This window comes from Pan troglodytes, chromosome 15, assembly GCF_028858775.2.
Source record: "Pan troglodytes isolate AG18354 chromosome 15, NHGRI_mPanTro3-v2.0_pri, whole genome shotgun sequence".
In the NCBI taxonomy this organism is placed as follows: Eukaryota; Metazoa; Chordata; class Mammalia; order Primates; family Hominidae; genus Pan; species Pan troglodytes.
This window is the reverse complement of record NC_072413.2, coordinates 103,755,531-103,777,302: the sequence shown is the minus strand read 5'-3', so window position 1 is coordinate 103,777,302 and position 21,772 is coordinate 103,755,531. Positions and strand designations below refer to the sequence as shown.

At 58.6% G+C, this 21,772-nt stretch overlaps 1 gene segment (V, D, J or C); it reads left to right on the top strand.

The window, feature by feature from the left end:
- LOC134808389 (immunoglobulin gamma-1 heavy chain-like) overlaps positions 1–6,176 on the top strand; it is a 151,682-nt gene extending 145,506 nt beyond the window's left edge. The window contains 4 exon segments of the C gene segment in view: positions 4,444–4,737; positions 5,129–5,173; positions 5,292–5,621; positions 5,719–6,176. Coding sequence covers positions 4,444–4,737; positions 5,129–5,173; positions 5,292–5,621; positions 5,719–6,041 — 992 coding nt within the window.
- The last annotated feature ends 15,596 nt before the right edge of the window (positions 6,177–21,772 follow it).

Sequence of the window (21,772 nt, the reverse complement as noted above, 5' to 3'; positions counted from 1 at the left end):
GGAGCTCAGGGGACCAGGGCAGAGCAGCCTCAGGTGAGCAGGGGCTGGTGGGCAGCAGGACGAGTAGGGGGAAGCCTCTGGAGCTCAGGGGACCAGGGCAGAGCATCAGAAGGTGAGCATGGCTACTGGGAGATGGGCGAGCAGGGGGCAGCCCCTGGAGCTCAGGGGACCAGGACAGAGCATCAGGAGGTGAGCATGGCTAGTGGGAGGTGGGCGAGTAGGGGGCAGTCCCTGGAACTCAGGGGACCAGGGCAGAGCAGCCGCAGGTGAGCACGGGCTGGTGGGAGGCGGGAGGAACAGGGGCAGCTCCTGGACTTCAGGGGACCAGGGAGGGCATCTGAAGGTGAACAGGGGCCGGTGGGGGCAGGATGAGCAGGGGGAAGCCCCTGGAGCTCAGGGGACCAGGGCAGAGCAACCACAGGTGAGCAGGGGCTGGTGATAAGCAGGAAGAGCAGGGGGCAGCTCCTGGAGCCAGGGCAGAGCAGCCGCAGGTAAGCATGGGCTGGTGGGAGGCAGGAGGAACAGGGGGCAGCTCCTGGACTTCAGGGGACCAGGGGAAGGCATCTGAAGGTGAACAGGGGCCGGTGGGGGGGCAGGATGAGCATGGGGAAGCTCCTGGAGCTCAGGGAGCCAAGGCAGAGCAGCTGCAGGTCAGCAGGGGCAGGTGGGAAGCATGGGGAGCAGGTGGGCAGCCCCTGGAGCTCAGAGAGCCAGGGCAGATCATCCACAGGAGAGCAGGGGCTGGTAGGAAGCAGGAGGAGCCGGTGGGCAGCTTTTGGAGCTCAGAGCACCAGGGCAGAAGAGCCTCAGGTGAGAAGGGGCAGGTGGGAGGCAGAATAAGCAGGGGACAGCCCCTGGACCTCAGGAGACCAGGGCAGAGCATCACAACGTCAGCATGGCTGGTGGGAGGTGGGCGAGCAGGGGGCAGCCCCTGGACCTCAGAGAGCCAGGGCAGATCTGCAGGTGAGCAGGGGCAGGTGGGAGGCAGGAAGAGCAGGAGGCAGCTCCTGGAGCTCAGGGGATCAGGGCAGAGCAGCCACAAGTGAGCAGTGGCAGGTAGGAAGCAGAAAGATCAGGGGTCAGCCCCTGGAGCTCAGGGGACAAGGGGAGAGAATCAGAAGGTGAGCAGGACTGAGGATCAGCCTCAGGGAGCCAGGGAAGAGCAGCTGCAGGTGAGCAGGGCCGGTGGGAAGCAGGAGGAGCAGGTGGGCAGCCCCTGGAGCTCAGAGAGCCAGGGAAGATCATCCGCAGGTGAGCAGGGGCTGGTGGGAAGCAGGAGGAGAAAGGGGCAGCTCCTGGAGCTCAGGGGACCAGGGCAGAGCAGTCGCAGGTGAACAGGGGCAGGTGGGGGGCAGGAGGAGCAAGGGGCAGCTCCTGGAGCTCAGGGGACCAGGGCAGAGCAGTCGCAGGTGAGCAGGGGCAGGTGGGGGGCAGGAGGAGCAGGGGGCAGGCACTGGAGCTCAGGGGACCAGGGCAGAGCCGCCACAGGTGAGCAGGGGCAGGTGGGGTGCAGGAGGAGCAGGGGGCAGGCACTGGAGCTCAGGGGACCAGGGCAGAGCAGCCGCAGGTGAGCAGGGGCAGGTCGGGGGCAGGAGGAGCAGGGGGCAGGCACTGGAGCTCAGGGGACCAGGGCAGAGCAGCCGCAGGTGAGCAGGGGCAGGTGGGGGGCAGGAGGAGCAAGGGGCAGCTCCTGGAGCTCAGGGGACCAGGGCAGAGCAGTCGCAGGTGAGCAGGGGCAGGTGGGGGGCAGGAGGAGCAGGGGGCAGCTCCTGGAGCTCAGGGGACCGGGGGGGTGCAGGAGGAGCAGGGGGCAGGCACTGGAGCTCAGGGGACCAGGGCAGAGCCGCCACAGGTGAGCAGGGGCAGGTGGGGTGCAGGAGGAGCAGGGGGCAGGCACTGGAGCTCAGGGGACCAGGGCAGAGCAGCCGCAGGTGAGCAGGGGCAGGTCGGGGGCAGGAGGAGCAGGGGGCAGGCACTGGAGCTCAGGGGACCAGGGCAGAGCAGCCGCAGGTGAGCAGGGGCAGGTGGGGGGCAGGAGGAGCAAGGGGCAGCTCCTGGAGCTCAGGGGACCAGGGCAGAGCAGTCGCAGGTGAGCAGGGGCAGGTGGGGGGCAGGAGGAGCAGGGGGCAGCTCCTGGAGCTCAGGGGACCGGGGGGGGGGGGCAGGAGGAGCAGGGGGCAGGCACTGGAGCTCAGGGGACCAGGGCAGAGCCGCCACAGGTGAGCAGGGGCAGGTGGGGTGCAGGAGGAGCAGGGGGCAGGCACTGGAGCTCAGGGGACCAGGGCAGAGCAGCCGCAGGTGAGCAGGGGCAGGTCGGGGGCAGGAGGAGCAGGGGGCAGGCACTGGAGCTCAGGGGACCAGGGCAGAGCAGCCGCAGGTGAGCAGGGGCAGGTGGGGGGCAGGAGGAGCAGGGGGCAGGCACTGGAGCTCAGGGGACCAGGGCAGAGCAGCCGCAGGTGAGCAGGGGCAGGTGGGGGGCAGGAGGAGCAGGGGGCAGGCACTGGAGCTCAGGGGACCAGGGCAGAGCAGCCGCAGGTGAGCAGGGGCAGGTGGGGGGCAGGAGGAGCAGGGGGCAGGCACTGAAGCTCAGGGGACCAGGGCAGAGCAGCCGCAGGTGAGCAGGGGCAGGTGGGGGGCAGGAGGAGCAGGGGGCAGGCACTGGAGCTCAGGGGACCAGGGCAGAGCAGCCACAGGTGAGCAGGGGCAGGTGGGGGGCAGGAGGAGCAGGGGGCAGGCACTGGAGCTCAGGGGACCAGGGCAGAACAGCCACAGGTGAGCAGGGCCGTGGGAGACAGGATGAGCAGGGGACAGGCACTAGAGCTCAGGGCAAGGCAGCCACAGGTGAGCAGGGATGGTGGGAGGCATCACTCAGCTCCTAGACTTTGGCAGGAGCTGGGTAGTTGCTGGCAACAGACAGCTGAGGGCTGGTGAAAGTGCAGTGCAGCCTCCTGGTGCCGGGAAGGGAGTGTGAGTCCATCCCACTGAGCAGTTGGCAAGGGCGAGCTGGGATGGAGAAGGGAAGGCGTTCCAGGGATCAGGGCTGAGCTCTCAGGCAGGGGCAGGTGTGGCTGCAGGGGGAACGTGTGCTTGAGACCAGGAGGGTCCCAGGGCTGGCCCTAGGGGACCCTGGGCAGGAAGGCCTCTGAGGCTGGCGCCCCAGAAGGAGCAAGATGGGCTGCCAGGAGCCAGGGCCACCAGCACAATGAAGCTGAGTGGAGGTGGTGCAGGGCAGTGTAGCAGCAGAGGGCAGCCAGAGGGGCCCATTCAGGGCCTGGGCAGAGTCAGCCAGAGCCTGTGGTGAAGGTGAGGGGAAGGGGTGGTGAGCGGGGCCCTGGGGCTGAGCAGAGGGGATGGCCTGGCTGAGCGCAGGGCACTTAGCTTCCTCAGAGGTCAGGGGCACACCCCACCTGCAGTGGGAATCCAGGGCCACTGGGCCAGTGGCAGAGAGAAATGGGGCCTCCCTGTGGCCTGGGGGTCCTGGCACCATGCAGGGTGGGGAGGGCCAAGGGCAGGTGCAAGGCTCCTACCTGTGCTGGGGGGCCTGGGCTAAGCCCAGCAGGGACCTTGCCGGGGGAAGCTCTGGAGAGAGGGAGGAGGTGGGCTGCTGGCCGAGAAGGCCAGGCCAGGGCTGGGAGGGTGAGGGTGTGGTGACTGAGCCTCCAGAGGTAATGCAGGACACTGGGAGGCAGGGGGCATCCAGGCACTCAGGGCCCTGACCTGGGCTGCTGCACACTGGGGCTAAGGGGAAAGGAGGGGAGAGGCTGAGGAGGAGGCTCCAGGAGGCTATTCCAAGGCAGGGGGTTCCGGGGCCCTGGGGCTGAAGAGCACCGACCCTATGCAGTGTCTGGCCCCTCTGCTGCACAGAAGAAAAGGGCCTTGGAGGGCAGAGGGCAGGCTATGACCAGGGCCCTGGGCAAGTCAGGCCCACTCACTAGGGGAGGGCCACGCTGGGGCGGCAGGGTCAGGGGCTTCAGGGGGTTCGGGGAACCCACCAGAAGCCATCTGAGAACAGTGTCCACTGGTCAAGCCAGGCACCCATAAAAGGCTGGAGTGGGGCCAATGGGCATGAGCCGTCCCTGAGGTGGCACCGATGGCCAGAGCTGAGGTCAAGCTAGAGGCCCTGGACTCTGCTGACTCCCGGCAGACAAAGAGGGCTGACCTGGCTGCCGAGCCCCGCCTCCTAGGCTGCAGGGGTGCCTGCAGAAGGGCACCACAGGGCCACCGGTCCTGCAAGCTTTCTAGGGCAGGCCGGGCCTGACCTTGGCTTTGGGGCAGGGAGCGGGCTAAGGTGACGCAGGTGGCGCCAGCCAGGTGCACACCCAATGCCCATGAGCCCAGACACTGGACGCTTAACCTCGCAGACAGTTAAGAACCCAGGGGCCTCTGCGCCCTGGGCCCAGCTCTGTCCCACACCGCGGTCACATGGCACCACCTCTCTTGCAGCCTCCACCAAGGGCCCATCGGTCTTCCCCCTGGCGCCCTCCTCCAAGAGCACCTCTGGGGGCACAGCAGCCCTGGGCTGCCTGGTCAAGGACTACTTCCCCGAACCGGTGACCGTGTCGTGGAACTCAGGCGCCCTGACCAGCGGCGTGCACACCTTCCCGGCTGTCCTACAATCCTCAGGACTCTACTCCCTCAGCAGCGTGGTGACCGTGCCCTCCAGCAGCTTGGGCACCCAGACCTACATCTGCAATGTAGATCACAAGCCCAGCAACACCAAGGTGGACAAGAAAGTTGGTGAGAGGCCAGCGCAGGGAGGGAGGGTGTCTGCTGGAAGCCAGGCTCAGCCCTCCTGCCTGGACGCACCCCGGCTGTGCAGCCCCAGCCCAGGGCAGCAAGGCAGGCCCCGTCTGCCTCTTCACCCGGAGGCCTCTGCCCACCCCACTCATGCTCAGGGAGAGGGTCTTCTGGATTTTTCCCCAGGCTCTGGGCAGGCACAGGCTGGGTGCCCCTACCCCAGGCCCTTCACACACAGGGGCAGGTGCTGGTCTCAGACCTGCTAATAGCCATATCCGGGAGGACCCTGCCCCTGACCTAAGCCCACCCCAAAGGCCAAACTCTCCACTCCCTCAGCTCGGACACCTTCTCTCCTCCCAGATTCCAGTAACTCCCAATCTTCTCTCTGCAGAGCCCAAATCTTGTGACACAACTCATACATGCCCACCATGCGCAGGTAAGCCAGCCCAGGCCTCGCCCTCCAGCTCAAGGCGGGACAGGTGCCCTAGAGTAGCCTGCATCCAGGGACAGGCCCCAGCCGGGTGCTGACACGTCCACCTCCATCTCTTCCTCAGCACCTGAACTCCTGGGGGGACCGTCAGTCTTCCTCTTCCCCCCAAAACCCAAGGACACCCTCATGATCTCCCGGACCCCTGAGGTCACGTGCGTGGTGGTGGATGTGAGCCACGAAGACCCTGAGGTCAAGTTCAACTGGTACGTGGACGGCGTGGAGGTGCATAATGCCAAGACAAAGCCGCGGGAGGAGCAGTACAACAGCACGTACCGTGTGGTCAGCGTCCTCACTGTCCTGCACCAGGACTGGCTGAATGGCAAGGAGTACAAGTGCAAGGTCTCCAACAAAGCCCTCCCAGCCCCCATCGAGAAAACCATCTCCAAAGCCAAAGGTGGGACCCGTGGGGTGCAAGGGCCACATGGAAAGAGGCCGGCTCGGCCCACCCTCTGCCCTGAGAGTGACCGCTATGCCAACCTCTGTCCCTACAGGGCAGCCCCGAGAACCACAGGTGTACACCCTGCCCCCATCCCGGGATGAGCTGACCAAGAACCAGGTCAGCCTGACCTGCCTGGTCAAAGGCTTCTATCCCAGCGACATCGCCGTGGAGTGGGAGAGCAGCGGGCAGCCGGAGAACAACTACAAGACCACGCCTCCCGTGCTGGACTCCGACGGCTCCTTCTTCCTCTACAGCAAGCTCACCGTGGACAAGAGCAGGTGGCAGCAGGGGAACGTCTTCTCATGCTCCGTGATGCATGAGGCTCTGCACAACCACTACACGCAGAAGAGCCTCTCCCTGTCTCCGGGTAAATGAGTGCGACGGCCGGCAAGCCCCCGCTCCCCGGGCTCTCGGGGTCACGCGAGGATGCTTGGCACGTACCCCGTGTACATACTTCCCAGGCGCCCAACATGGAAATAAAGCACCCAGCGCTGCCCTGGGCCTCTGCGAGACTGTGATGGTTCTTTCCGTGGGTCAGGCCGAGTCTGAGGCCTGAGTGGCATGAGGGAGGCAGAGTGGGTCCCACTGTCCCCACACTGGCCAGGGCTGTGCAGGTGTGCCTGGGCCGCCTAGGGTGGGGCTTAGCCAGGGGCTGCCCTCGGCAGGGTGGGGGATTTGCCAGCGTGGCCCTCCCTCCAGCAGCACCTGCCCTGGGCTGAGCCACGAGAAGCCCTAGGAGCCCCTGGGGACAGACGCACAGCCCCTGCCTCTGTAGGAGACGGTCCTGTTCTGTGAGCGCCCTGTCCTCCCACCCCCGTGCCCACTCCGGGGCATGCCTAGTCCATGTGCATAGGGACAGGCCCTCCCTCACCCATCTACCCCCACGGCACTAACCCCTGGCAGCCCTGCCCAGCCTCGCACCCACATGGGGACACCACCGACTCCTGGGGACATGCACTCTCGGGCCCTATGGAGGGACTGGTCCAGATGCCCACACACACACTCAGCCCAGACCCATTAAACAAACCCCGCACTGAGGTTGGCCGGCCACACGGCCACCACACACACACATGCACGCCTCACACACGGAGCCTCACCCGGGCGACCTGCACAGCACCCAGACCAGAGCAAGGTCCTCCCACACGTGAACACTCCTCGGACACAGGCCCCCACGAGCCCCACGCGGCACCTCAAGGCCCACGAGCCTCTCGGCAGCTTCTCCACTTGCTGACCAGCTCAGACAAACCCAGCCCTCCTCTCACAAGGTGCCCCTGCAGCCGCCACACACACACAGGCCCCCACACACAGGGGATCACACGCCACGTCGCGTCCCTGGCTCTGGCCCACTTCCCAATACCGCCCTTCCCTGCAGCTGGGGTCACATAAGGGGTGGGCTTCATATCTCCTGCCCTCTGGGGCTCAGGGAGGGACATGGGAGACGGGGAGCGGGTCCTGCTGAGGGCCGGGTTGCTATCTAGGGCCGGGTGTCTGGCTGAGCCCCGGGGCCAAAGCTGGTGCCCAGGGCGGGCAGCTGTGGGAAGCTGACCTCAGGACATTGTTGGGCCATCCCGGCCGGGCCCCACATCCTGGGTCCCGCCACAGAGGGAATCACCCCCAGAGGCCCGAGCCCAGCGGGACACAGCACTGACCACCCCCTTCCTGTCCAGAGCTGCAACTGGAGGAGAGCTGTGCGGAGGCGCAGGACGGGGAGCTGGACGGGCTGTGGACGACCATCACCATCTTCATCACACTCTTCCTGCTAAGCGTGTGCTACAGTGCCACCGTCACCTTCTTCAAGGTCGGCCGCACGTTGTCCCCAGCTGTCCTTGACATTGTCCCCCATGCTGTCACACACTGTCCCTGACACTGTCCCCAGGCTGTCCCCACCTGTCCCTGATGCTGTCCCCCATGCTCTCACAAACTGTCCCTGACACTGTCCCCCATGCTGCCCCCACCTGTCCAACAGTGTCCTCCAGGCTGTCTCCACATGTCCCTGACACTGTCCCCCACCTGTCCCTGACGCTGTCCCCCATGATCTCACAAACTGTCCCTGACATTGTCCCCAATGCTGCCCCCACCTGTCCAAGTGTCCTCCAGGCTGTCTCCACATGTCCCCGACACTGTCCCCCATGCTGTCCCCATCTGTCCCCAACACTGTCCCCCACCCTGTCCCCTTTTGTCCCCAACACTGTCCCCCAGTTTCCACCTGTCCCTGACACTGTCCCCGACACTGTCCCCCATGCTTTCCCCACCTGTCCCTGACACCATCCCTCACTCTGTCCCCTATAGTTCCTGGCCCTGTCCCCCACGCTGTCCCCTACAGTCCCTGGCACTGTCCCCCATACTGTCCCCTCCTGTATGAAACCCTGTCCCACATGCTGTCCCCACCTGTCCGTGACAATGTCCCCCGCGCTGTCCCCACCTGTCCCCGACACTCTACTCCATGTTGTTCTTACCTGAACCTGACACTTTCCTCCATGCTGTCCCCACCCATCTCTGACACTGTACCCCACGCTGTCCCCACCTGTCCTCAACACTGTCCCCCATGCTGTCCCCACCTGTCCCCAACACTCTCCTCCATGCTGTCCCCACCTGTCCCTGATATTGTCCCCCATGCAGTCCCCACCTGTCCCCAATGCTGTCCCCCAGGCTGTACCTACCAGTACAACACTGTCCCCCATGCTGTCCCCACCTGTCCCTGACACTGTCCCCCATGCTGTCCCCTCCTGTCCCCGACACTGTCCCCCACACTCTCCCCACCTGTCCCCAACACTATCCTCCATGCTGTCCCCTCCTGTCCCCACCTGTCCCCTACACTGTCCCCCATGCTGTCCCCACCAGTCCCCAAAACTGTCCTCCACGCTGTCCCCACCTGTCCTGAACACTGTCCCCCACACTATCCCCCCTGTCCCCGACAATGTCCCCACTGTTTCCTCCTGTTCCCTCCTATCCCTGACACTGTCCCCACCTGTCCCCCACACGGTCTCCACCTGTCCCTGACACTGTCTCCCACTCTGTCCCCTACAGTCCCTGACACTGTCCCCCATGCTGTCCCCTCCTGTATGCACCACTGTACCCCACGCTGTCCCCACCTGTCCTCAACACAGTCCCCCATGCTGTCCCCACCTGTCCCCAACACTCTCCTCCATGTCCCCACCTGTCCCTGATATTGTCCCCCATGCAGTCCCCACCTGTCCCCCACACTGTCCCCACCTGTCCTCAACACAGTCCCCCATGCTGTCCCCACCTGTCCCCAACACTCTCCTCCATGTCCCCACCTGTTCCTGATATTGTCCCCCATGCAGTCCCCACCTGTCCCCGATGCTGTCCCCTGGGCTGTACCTACCAATCCAACACTGTCCCCCACACTGTCCCCACCTGTCCCTGATACTGTCCCCCATGCTGTCCCCACCTGTCCCTGACACTGTTCTCCACACTCTCCCCTCCTGTCCCCGACACTGTCCCCCACACTGTCCCCACCTGTCCCCAACACTATCCTCCATCCTGTCCCAACCTGTCCCCTACACTGTCCCCCATGCTGTCCCCATCAGTCCTCAACACTGTCCTCCATGCTGTCCCCCATGTCCCCAACACTGTCCCCCATGCTATCTCCCCTGTCCCTGACAAGGTCCCCACTGTTTCCTCCTGTCCCCTCCTATCCCTGCCACTGTCCCCCATGCTGTCCCCACCTGTCCCCCACATGGTCTCCACCGGTCCCTGACACTGTCTCCCACTCTGTCCCCTATAATCCCTGACACTGTCCCCCACGCCGTCCCCTCCTGTATGCACCACTGTCCCCCATGCTGTCCCCACCTGTCCCTGATGCTGTCCTCCACACTGTCCCCACCTCTCCCTGACACTGTCCCCATCTCTCCCCAACACTCCTCCATGCTGTCCTCAACTGTCCCCAACACTCTTCCACACTCTGTCTCCACCTGTCCCTGACACTGTCCCCCACACTGTCCTCACCTGTGTCTGACACTGTCACCCACGCTGTCCCCACCTGTCCCTGACGCTGTCTTCTGTGCTGTCCACATGCTGTTGGTGCCCTGGCTCTGCTCTCTATGACCAAGCCTCAGAGCAGGCAGTGGTGAGGCCGTGGCACCTGGGTGGCATGAGGGGCCAGATGGGCCTCAAGGGCAGGGCTGTGGCCTGGGTGGACTGAGGGGTGGGTGGGCCTTGGGGGCAGAGAGGTGGCCTCAGTGCCCTGAGGGGTGGATGGGGCTCGGGGGCAGGGCTGTGGCCTCGCTCACCCCTGTGCTGTGCCTTGCCTACAGGTGAAGTGGATCTTCTCCTCAGTGGTGGACCTGAAGCAGACCATCATCCCCGACTACAGGAACATGATCGGGCAGGGGGCCTAGGGCCACCCTCTGCGGGGTGTCCAGGGCCGCCCAGACCCCACACACGAGCCGTGGGCCATGCTCAGCCACCACCCAGGCCACACCTGCCCCCGACCTCACCGCCCTCAACCCCATGGCTCTCTGGCCTCGCAGTTGCCCTCTGACCCTGACACGCCCCCCTTCCAGACCCTGTGCATAGCAGGTCTACCCCAGACCTCCGCTGCTTGATGCATGCAGGGCACTGGGGGCCAGGTGTCCCCTCAGCAGGACGTCCTTGCCCTCCGGACCACAAGGTGCTCACACAAAAGGAGGCAGTGACCGGCATCCCAGGCCCCCACCCAGGCAGGAGCTGGCCCTGGAGCCAACCGCATCCACACCAGCCTCCTGAACACAGGCGTGGTTTCCAGATGGTGAGTGGGAGCATCAGCCGCCAAGGTAGGGAAGCCACAGCACCATCAGGCCCTGTTGGGGAGGCTTTGGAGAGCTGCGAAGGCTCACTCAGACGGCCTTCCTCCCAGCCCGCAGCCAGCCAGCCTCCATTCCCGGCCCTCCCATGAACTCCTGACATGAGGAATGAGGTTGTTCTGATTTCAAGCAAAGAACGCTGCTCTCTGACTCCTGGGAACAGTCTCGGTGCCAGCACCACCCCTTGGCTGCCTGCCCACATTGCTGGATTCTCGGGTGGAACTCGACCCGCAGGGACAGCCAGCCCCAGAGTCCGCACTGGGAAGAGAAGGGGCCAGGCCCAGGACACTGCCACCTCCCACCCACTCCAGTCCACCGAGATCACTCGGAGAAGAGCCTGGGCCATGTGGCCACTGCAGGAGCCCCACGGTGCAAGGGTGAGGATAGCCCAAGGAAGGGCTGGGCATCTGCCCAGACAGGCCTCCCACAGAAGGCTGGTGACCAGGTCCCAGGCGGGCAAGACTCAGCCTTGGTGGGGCCTGAGGACAGAGGAGGCCCAGGAGCATCGGGGAGAGAGGTGGAGGGACACCGGGAGAGCCAGGAGCGTGGACACAGCCAGAACTCATCACAGAGGCTGGCGTCCAGCCCCGGGTCACGTGCAGCAGGAACAAGCAGCCACTCTGGGGGCACCAGGTGGAGAGGCAAGACGACAAAGAGGGTGCCCGTGTTCTTGCGAAAGCGGGGCTGCTGGCCACGAGTGCTGGACAGAGGCCCCCACGCTCTGCTGCCCCCATCACGCCGTTCCGTGACTGTCACGCAGAATCCGCAGACAGGAAGGGAGGCTCGAGCGGGAGTGCGGCCAGCGCCTGCCTCGGCCGTCAGGGAGGACTCCCGGGCTCACTCGAAGGAGGTGCCACCATTTCAGCTTTGGTAGCTTTTCTTCTTCTTTTAAATTTTCTAAAGCTCATTAATTGTCTTTGATGTTTCTTTTGTGATGACAATAAAATATCCTTTTTAAGTCTTGTACTTCGTGATGGGAGCCGCCTTCCTGTGTCCACGTGCCTCCTGACCCCGGTGGGAAGCACAGTCAGGAGGAGGCTGGTCCAGCTGCACCTCGGGGGCTCCCTGCACACGCCCCCCGCCTCCTGCAGCCACACGCATTGCCCGAGTGGCCCTTCCTGGCCCCTGTTGCTACGTGGACCCCCGGGGCTTCTCCTCTTTTCTACATGGATGCAGTTTCTCCTCCTGCCAGGCACGGTGCTGCCTGCCCTGGTCACTCTGCGGGGGACAGGGCCGCCAGGGAAAGCTGGTTCGAGGCTGGGAGGTGGCTCAGGCTGGCCAGGCAGAGCCACAGGGAGGGCCTTCCAGAACCAACCATGGTGTGAAGCGAGAGGTGGGTGTCAGATCTGTGTGCGTCAGCTCAGGACCACAGCGGGGCGGCTCGCACGGCAGACATGGATCCTCCCAGGCCTGGAGACCAGGAATCTGAGATCAGGATGCAGGCAGGGCTGGTTTCTCTCAAGCCCTCTCTCCTTGGCTTGTAGACACCGTCTCCTCCCTGGTCCTCCGTGGCCATCCCTCTGTGTGCCCGTGTCCTAAGCTTCTCTTCTTAGAACACACATCGGGTTAGATTAGTGACCCCATATGAACTGAATGACCTCTGCAAAGACCCCATCTCCAAATAGTCACATTGTGAGGCCAGGGATTAAGACTTGAATATATGAATTTGTAGGGGCCACAATTTAACCCATCACAGTCCAGACTCTGGCCCCCAAAATTCATGTTCTTCTCACATGCAGAATACATTCATCCTGTCTCAGCATCCCCCAAGTCTTGGTCCTTTCAGTATCAATTCTAAGCCTAAAATCTCATCAAACTGTCACCTTCATCAGGCACAGGTGAAACGTGGTGTGTGATTCATTCTATGGTAAAATTCAGCCCATAAGACACATGGTGGGTGCCAGGAACGAGGACCAGGCAGGAGAGGCAAAGGTGGAGAGAGACATTTTTAAAGATAAAGCTGGGCACTAGATCATGTAGCAAGGACGGATTTTCAACAGAAATAACTATTGCAACAGAAGAAAGAGTCCGGCATGACCTGGACTCACCTTCATCTGTGCAGAGGCCACAGCCTTGTAAAGGGAGGTGGTAGGGGGAGCAGGGAGGGTGCTCGGGGCTCAGTCGTCGGGGAAGGGAAAAGTTGCCCAGCGCTGGTCAGCATCCCTGAGATGGGGCCTGCTGTGTCCGTGCTGGCCACTGTTGAGGTCAGGATTCTGTCCTCCCAGAGCCTGGAGACACAGGCCCCATCCTTCCCAATGGGGACACCTCAGGGAGCAGCTCTCAAGTCTTGAGAAAGATCCTCCTGGGTCACAGGAAATGCACAGACATTGGGAACGGACAGAAGGACATGTGGTTGCAGCCCTTTCAGCAGACACCCTGAGAAAGGGAGGTCGGGGTGGGTCCAAACGGTCAGTTCTGGTGCAGGGAGCTTTCTCAGGCAGGTGTTGACAGGGCAGGGGTCGGCCTAGTGGTACGGCCAGAAGCTATTAGTGTCTGCTCAAGTCTTTACAAGCCAAGGTTGAGGCCGAGTGGAGAGGCTCCAAGGAGCCTGGCTGGAACTCAGTCAAGGACAGAGTCTTGTTACTGCGGTTGCCGTGCTGGCTGCGGTGGCTGGGAAATGCCATCGGAGTTGCCTGTGGCAGGAGAGAGACAATCTCACCTAGGAAAAGAGGAGTGGTTGGATTCGTTTGTGTGGCATCGAGCAGCTGGAGCTTCACCAAACACAGAGTTGGGGATGAAATCCCCAGACTCCAGGCCCTGCCGTGCCATGGGAGGGCTCGCCACTGGAGGGTGGGCTCCAGGGGGCCTGGCCTGAACTGGGTGCTGAAGCCTAGCCCTTTAACTCTCAGGACACACTGCTGCAGCCCCGCGGGGGGTGAGGGAGACAGCACCTGGGGTGCAGGGCGGGCAGCTGCTGCAACACCAGCTCTATCCCAAGCCCAAGGACGGCGTCCCAGAGATGCAGGAGAGCTTTGTCCAGAGAAGGTGCCAGCCTTCAGGGACCCTGCTGGACAGGTCTCCACCCTCTACCCTTCAAGGGGCCCTATGGGCCTCCGGGTGCTCTGGTGGGCTGGGCTCCAGTCCCCTGTCTGAGGATGGACGGCCTGGCCAGGATAAGGAAAGGAAACCCAGGGCAGTGCCGGGCTCTGGGTCATTCCGTGCACTGAGCAGGCTGAGTTGGGAAGAAGCAGATGCTTCCTGCAGCTGCTGCCCCCTGCAGGGCCTGGCACCTGGACCAGGTTCCCCTGGGGAAATTGGGCCCCTCCCTGAGCCACCCGGGGCCCACCGCCCCCTTTCCACCTGGGACCGAGCATCCTCCAGTGGGCCAGCCCTCCTGCGGGAACACCATGCCCAGCCCCAGGACCCTCCCTCAACTCTCCAGCAAGGCTGCCCCTGCACACCCCCCAGCAGCCCATGCTGTGATGTAGCATGATGTCATCTGATGTGGTGTGATGTCCTATGACAGTGTGACATCCCTGGCGTGATGTGGTGTGATGTGGCGTGATGTCCTTTGTGTGATGTGGTGTTGGACTACATGGTTGGACATAGTGTGATGTGGTGTGACAGAGTGTGACATCCCTGGTGTGAGGTGGTGTGACATGGTGTAATGTCCCTGGTGTGATGTGGTGTGACAGAGTGTGACATCCCTGGTGAGATGTGGTGTGACATGGTGTGAGGTGTTGTGACATGGTGTAATGTCCCTGGTGTGAGGTGGTGTGACATGGTGTGAGGTGTTGTGACATGGTATAATGTCCCTGGTGTGAGGTGGTGTGACATGGTGTGAGGTGGTGTGACATGGTGTGAGGTGGTGTGACATGGTGTAATGTCCCTGGTGTGAGGTGGTGTTGGACGTGATGTGATGTGGTGTGACAGAGTGTGATGGGTATGACATCCCTGGTATGATGGGGTATGAGATTATGTGGTATGGTGTGACATGATGTGATGTGGCATAACATCCCTGGGGTAATGGGGTATGATGTCGTTTGACGGGTGTGGTGTAATGTGATGAGGTGGTGTGGGGTGTGATGAGGTGTGGTGTGACATGATGTGACCTGTGACGTGCTGTGTCAGGGTGCCACATCCTCGCTGTGATGTGACGCGGTATGACACGGTGTGATGTGGCATGATGGGGTGTGACCCGGTACGACATCCCCAGTGTGATGAGTTAATGGTGTGATGTGTGACATCCCTAGTGTGACATAGTGTGATGTGGTGTGATGAAGGGGGCCTCGCCCTCCACAGCTGTGGGTATTTCTCATCAGGTGGAAACACGAGACTGAGAAAAGAAATAAGACACAGAGACAAAGTGCAGAGAAAGAACGGTGGGCCCCGGGGACCGGCACACTCAGCACGCGAGGACCTGCACCGGCACCGGTCTCCGGGTTCCCTCAGTATTTATCGATGACTATTTTCACTCTCTCCATACGGGGAGTGCGGCAGGAGAACAGCGTGAACAGGGTGATGATGGGGAGAAGGTCAGCAGGAAAACACGTGAGTAAAGGAAGCTGCGTCATAAATAACTTCCAGGGAAGGTACTGTGCTGGGATGTACACATAGACTAGATTTATGTTTCTCTTTACCCAAACATCTCAGTGTAGTGAAGAGTAACAGAGCCGTATCACCGCTAGCATATCTTGTCTCCAGCCTTAGGGCGGTTTTCTCCTACCTCAGAATAGAATGAATGGTCGGTGTAAAGCCGAGACATTCCATTCCCAGGGACGTGCGGGAAACAGAGGCCTTCTTCTTACCTCAACCGTAAAGAGGCCTTCCTCTTTTACCAATCCTCCTCAGCACAGACCCTTTACAGGTGTCAGGCTGGGGGACAGTCAGGTCTTTCCCTTCCCATGAGGCCATATCTCAGGCTGTCTCAGTGAGGAGAAACTTGGACAATACCTAGGCTTTCTCCGGCAGAGGTCCCTTCAGCTTTCCGCAGCGTATTGTGTGCCTAGTTAACAGAGAATGGAGAACGGCGAGGACTTCCAGCAAGCACACTGCCTGCACACATATTGTGAACCAGGCACGTCCTGCGCAGCCCTAGATCCCTTAAACCTTCATTCCATGCAGCACAGGTTTCTGGGAGCACAGGGTTGGGGCTAAAGTTACAGGTTAACAGCATCTCAAAGCAGAACAATTTTTCTTTGTACAGATCAAAATGGAGTTTCTTATGTCTTCCTTTTCTACATAGACACAGTAACAGTCTGCTCTTTCTCTCTTTTCCCCACACTGTGACATGGTGTGACATTCCTGGTGTGACTCTTGTGTTGTGACATTTGTGGTCACCCCAGGATACAGAGGTCTCTGTGGCCAAGGGAAGGGGGAGAATGGAACCATCTGAGCATGTTGACGTGGAGGAACTGGTGGCCCTTGAGTCCACAAAGCCCACCCTGCCAGGTGCCCCTGCCCCACGTGACCCAAGTGGGCTTGCAGAGCAGCAAGCAGGACTCTGGTTAGACAGGAGGAAGGACCTGCCACCACGTGGCCTTGTGAGGAGACAGAGCGAGGCTGTGACCTCGGCGTCCGACGCAGGCTGAAGAGACAGGCAGAGGGAGGATGCTGGGGAAGCAGGGGTGAGGGGAGTGAGAGCCCAGGTTTCAGCTGAGCCCCTGCACAGGGAAGGAGCCTAGCTGAACACCCATCTCCCCACACGCTCCCAACCCTGCCTCTGCCCGACCACCTCCCAGAGGGCACCTCAAACCCTCTGACACCCACACTCAGCAAGGGGTATGGTGTCCCCACCGAGTCCAGCCAGCGAGGCCCGGCACAGCCAAGCCTGTGCCCACCACTCCCATGGCCAAGCTCCCTGCTAACATGGCAGGACAGGGCCAGGCCTGGAGGAGACAGAACATCAGTCCCCTGGGGAAGCTCCCTGCTCACACGGCAGGGCCAGGCCTGGAGGAGACAGAACACCCCATCTGGCATGGTACTCAGGCTGCACATGCCTGCCACGCAACAATGCCTGCCATGCACAGGGGCCACGCGACAATGCCTGCCACGCACGGGGGCCACGCGACAATGCCTGCCATGCACGGGGGCCATGCGACAATGCCTGCCACGCACGGGGGCCATGCGACAATGCCTGCCACGCATGGGGCACACGCGACAATGCCTGCCATGCATGGGGGACACGCAACAATGCCTGCCACACAACAACGCCAGCCACGCATGGGGGCCACGCGACAATGCCTGCCACGCATGGGGGACACGCGACAATGCCTGCCACGCATGGAGGACACGTGACACACACATACACACACGGGCCTCACAGGCACACGAATGCTTGCGACCCCAGCACCCACCCAGCACACTCAGGCATAGGCTCCCTGGGCGGGTCACAACCTCACGCCTTGAGCTACTCCATGTGCCAGGCCCTTCACCCACGTTCCCATCCCCGGTGCTAGCTACTGAGCCACACCGTCTTCTCTGTGTATCCCTCCCAGCCCACTCAGCACAATGGACATGCTCTCTCCCGTCCAGCGACTGCACTGGCCTCTTCCCCTCAGCACCCACGTCTGGCCATCTCCCAGGAAACCCGGACCACCACAGGCAGGGACCACCTTCCTCACTGTCCACGTCGACCACCCCACACCTGACCCCAGATGCAGTCACACTACGTCCTGCTTCAATATTGAAAAGGGGAAAAGCTGGAGGAGGGGAAAGATGAAAGAGAAAAAAGCAAGACGGGAGGGTCACATTCTTCTGAGGCTTTGATTAGAGCTCACTGAGCCCCCACGTTGCATGAAAAGGAGGGGTGGAGGGAGCAGTTACGCATTCGCCTTGTGCTCAGTAAATCTGCACTTTATAAGAAAATAAACAGAGTAGAGGAAGAAGTCAAATATGCATTCATCTCAGGGGTAGGAGGGACCATTTCTTGTCTCATTTTGTCCCATGTCATGAAGACCGGCCTGTTAATTTATATTGTCAGGGTGAGGGAGGCCACCTGGGTAGACCTGGCCTATCTGCTGCTGCTCTCAGTTTAGAAACAAAAGGAAATGCATGACTTTTTTTTTTTTTCATGACTCAGCTTCCTACCTCAATGGTTCTTTTTGGCATAGTGAGTATGGAGTCCTGAGATTTTATTTTCCTTTCACGATGGTCAAGGTTGCACATCCAGTACTCAGGAGAGCTGGTCCAACCCAGACCCCTGCCATCACTGGACGCTTTTTAAATACGTGCTGCAGTCTCTGACACTCTCTCACCATCATAGAAACTGAGGCCTTGGTGTGCCTGCAGCCCCTGCTCATGGGGACAATGCAGGCTGAAACCTGCATTTCTGACTCCAAAGCTCCTGTTCCTTTCACTCACCCCCACACCAGCTCTTTGAGTCCAGAGCTTTGTCCTTGCCTGAGTCCTACCCTCAGGGACAGGGGCCCAACCCAGACACCAACACATCATACCCTGAGAGGGTGCCAGGAGCCCAGAGATGTTTGGAGAGCACAGAAGCCCTGGAGGCTCTGTGGAGATGCTGCACATTTCTCTATTCAACAGATACTCACCAGGTGGCCAGCGGCAGAGATGCCGCATGACATGGAGCTCGCCTTGGCCAACAGGACAGGTGTGGGGTTGGGAGGCCTTCTCAGGGCACTCCTTGAAGCAGAGCTGTGGGGAAAAGTTGGGGCCAACCTCAGATCTCCTCGTCAACACCGGGTCTCCTGTCCTCCAGGGCCACAAAAAACTAAGCTCCCTGGATACTGAGGTGGGGTGGGGCCATGAGGGAGAAGAAATCACGAGTTAAAAGATCATTTTTTAAAACTGTTATGATCAGGACTCACATAAACATATGATGACACATTTCAGAGATGCTCTTTATCTCATTAACTAAGGTGTAGCAACCAGTTCAAAGTGGAATTCTAAGTACTACACTTACATAATTGATTCAGGAATGCTAAAAGGAGTTCATAGATACATGCAAAACTGGCCTTTTCCCTGGAAGACGAGGAGCAATTCATTGTCCTTCCAAAGGTGAGAACTTGAATTTCTAGCAACTCAAAGAGTTTTTGCATTGCTATCAATTATGTACAACTTAGAGCAGTGGTCCCCAACATTTTTGGCACCAGGAACCAGTTCCATGGAAGACAATTTTTCCACAGACCAGGATCAGGGGATGGCTTGGGGACAAAGCTGTTCCACCTCAGATCATTAGGCATTAGGGTGTCATGAGGAGTGTGCAACTTAGATCCCGGGAATGTGCAGCTCGCAATAGGGTTCGCTCCTATGAGAATCTAATGCTGCCACTGATCTGACGGGAGGTGGAGCTCGGGCAGGAATGCTCACACACCCCTCACCTCCTGCTCTGTGGCCCAGTTCCTAACAGGCCATGAGCAGATTCCAGTGCATGACCCAGGGGTTGGGGAACCCTGGCTTATAGAGGTGTAAAATAGTTCAAAGGAAATAAAAGATGCAGAGCTCCACAGAATGAAATAACTTGGAAGAGTGTACAAGACGATGCCTTGCTTTCCATGGAAGGCACCTAGTAATCTTTTGGTCCATTTCAGTTTTTCTCAATGTTTCCTATAAACATATATAACTGACTGACACAAACAGATCCATAATATAAAGAAGACCCCTATAAACCAATGAGAAAAAAAATCAAATAATCCAATGAGGAATAAGCAAGAGAATTGAACAGATGTTTTACAGAAGATATCCAAATAGCGACTAAACATATGAAAAGGTGTTCAACCACACTAGTCAACAGGGAAATGAAAATGAAAAACCACGTGAGAGAAAGTAATTCTGATTCCAGTAATGCTGGAGCAGCTAATATCAGACTAGCCCTTTGGCAGATGGCAATTATAAACACTGGAAAAGCTGTAAGCACACACAACACCCACACACACCAATTGCAGGCACTGGAACATGACCAGAAGTAGGCAAACACTAGTAAGGATTATTCCGTTAAATATTCGTCTGAAGTCACACCCCAGGGCATGTAATGGGTGCAGCTAGAGTTCAAGCAGGAAACTGCAGTCCTCCTGGTGAGGAGTGGGATGCACGGCTACATTTTCAGAGCAGCTGGAAATGAAGAGAAGATGTCCATAAAGGAGAAGGTCACCGAAGGGAAACCCCACAATCTGCAAGTAAACTCCACTGAAACCTCTGGCTGATCCCTTAGCTGTGCATGGGTAGGGAAAACTCCAAAGGGTCCAGCAGAAAGCAACACCTGTAAGGTCAAGAGAACTGAGATTCCAGCTACTGCCAACTGCCAGGCAGACAGACTTGGGAGTTTGAGTCAACTCAAGCTAACTGCTTGCTAACATTGAAAAAAACAACTAATGCTCTGCTAAGGAAGAATGCAAACCCTATAGCCTGTACCACATGTTATCAACAACATCAGGTGCACATCCAAAATTACCAGGTATGCAAAGAAACATGAAAATGTGATCCAATGTCAAAAGAAAAAGGGATCAATGGAGATCAACTCCAAGATGACCTAGATGCAGATACAGTTATCAGACAAGGACTTTAAGGAAGTTATGTTAAATATGTTCAAAGACTTAAAGGAAAATATGGTTATCATGAGTGACTAGATGAGGTATCTCTATAAAAAACTGAAAATAGTTACAAGAATCGAATGAAAATTCTAGAACTAAAAGTATGATTCTGAAATGAAAAACACCATTTGACCAGGCCCAGTGGCTCATACCTGTAATCCTAGCACTTTGGGAGGCCAAGAAGGAAGGATCACTTGATCTCAGGAGTTGGAGACCAGCCTGGGCAACATGGTGAAACCCCATCTCTATTTTATTAAAAAAGAAAAGAAAGAGAAAAACATTACCCAAGTTTAATAACAGATTGGACAAGACATAAGAAGGAACTGAAAACTTAAAGATGCATCAATAGAGTATATCAATTCTTTTTAATCCAATCCAAAGAAGAAAGAGAAAAATACTAAAAAATGAAAAGAGACTCATCCTGCTGGAGAAAGTGAAGCATTCTAAAACATGCAAAACTGGAGTCCAGAGGGGGATGTAATACTACCATGAGAAAGGTCAACCCTAAGCTATATGCAAATGTACCTGCATAGGCTGGTGTGGTGGGCTGATGGCATCTCCCTGGCCAAATGTATGCCCACCTGGAACCTCAGAATGTGACCTTATTTGGAAATAGGGTCTTTACAAATTAGGTTAAGGACTTGAGATGATATCATACTAAATTTTGGATGGATCCCAAGTCCAAACACTGGTGTCCTCATAAGAGGAGAGGACACAGACACACATGGAGACAAGCCGTATGATGACAAAGGAGAAGATGAGGGGGGTGTCAGGAGCCACCTGTGTTTGTCCATTTGCATTACTGTAAAGAAATACCTGAGGCTGAGTAACTTATAAAGGAAAGAGGTTGAATTGGCTCACAGTTCTGCAGGCTGTATAGGAAGCATGGCACCAGCATCTGCTTCTGGCAAGGACCTCAGGAAACTTACAATCATAGCAGAAGGTGAAGGGACAGCAGGTATGCCACATGGCAAGAATGGGAGCAAGAGGCTGAGGGGGGCCCCAGACTTAAACAACTAGACTGTGTGTGAGCTGACTGGGGGAGAATTCACTCATCACCAAGTGGATGATGCTAAATCATTCATGAGGGATCTTCCCCCTTGATCTAATCACCTCCTAGAGGCCCCACCTACAACACTGGGAATCATATTACAACATGAGATTTGGAGGGGACAAATATATAAACCATATCCTTCCACCCCTGGCCCCCCAAATCTCATGTCCTTCTCATGTTGCAAAATACAATCATGCCTTCTCAACAGTCCCCCAAAGCCTTACCTCATTCCAGAATCAACCCAAGTCCCAAGTCTCATCTGAAGATGAGTCCCTTCCACCTATCAGCCTATGAAATCAAAGACAAATTGACTCCTGAGATCAAATTTCCCAAGTCCCAAGTCTCATATGAAGATGAGTCCCTTCCACCTATCAGCCTATGAAATCAAAGACAAATTGACTCCCAAAATACAATGAGAATGCAGATATTGGGGTAAACATTCTCATTCCACAAGGGAGAAGTTGGCAAAAAGAAAGGATCTACATGCCCCATACATGTCAGAAATCCAGCAGGGTGGTTATTAAATCTTAAAGCTCCAAGGTAATCTCCTTTGACTTCATGTCCCATATCCAGGGCACACTGGTGCAGGGGGTGGGCTCCCAAGGCCTTGGACAACTCTACCCCTGTGGCTTTGGAGAATGTAGCCCCTGTGGCTTCTCTCACACGATAGAGTTGAGTGCCTGTGGCTTTTCCAGATTCAGGGTGCAAGCTGCCAGTGGACCTACCATTCTGGGGTCTGGAGAACAGTGGCCCCCT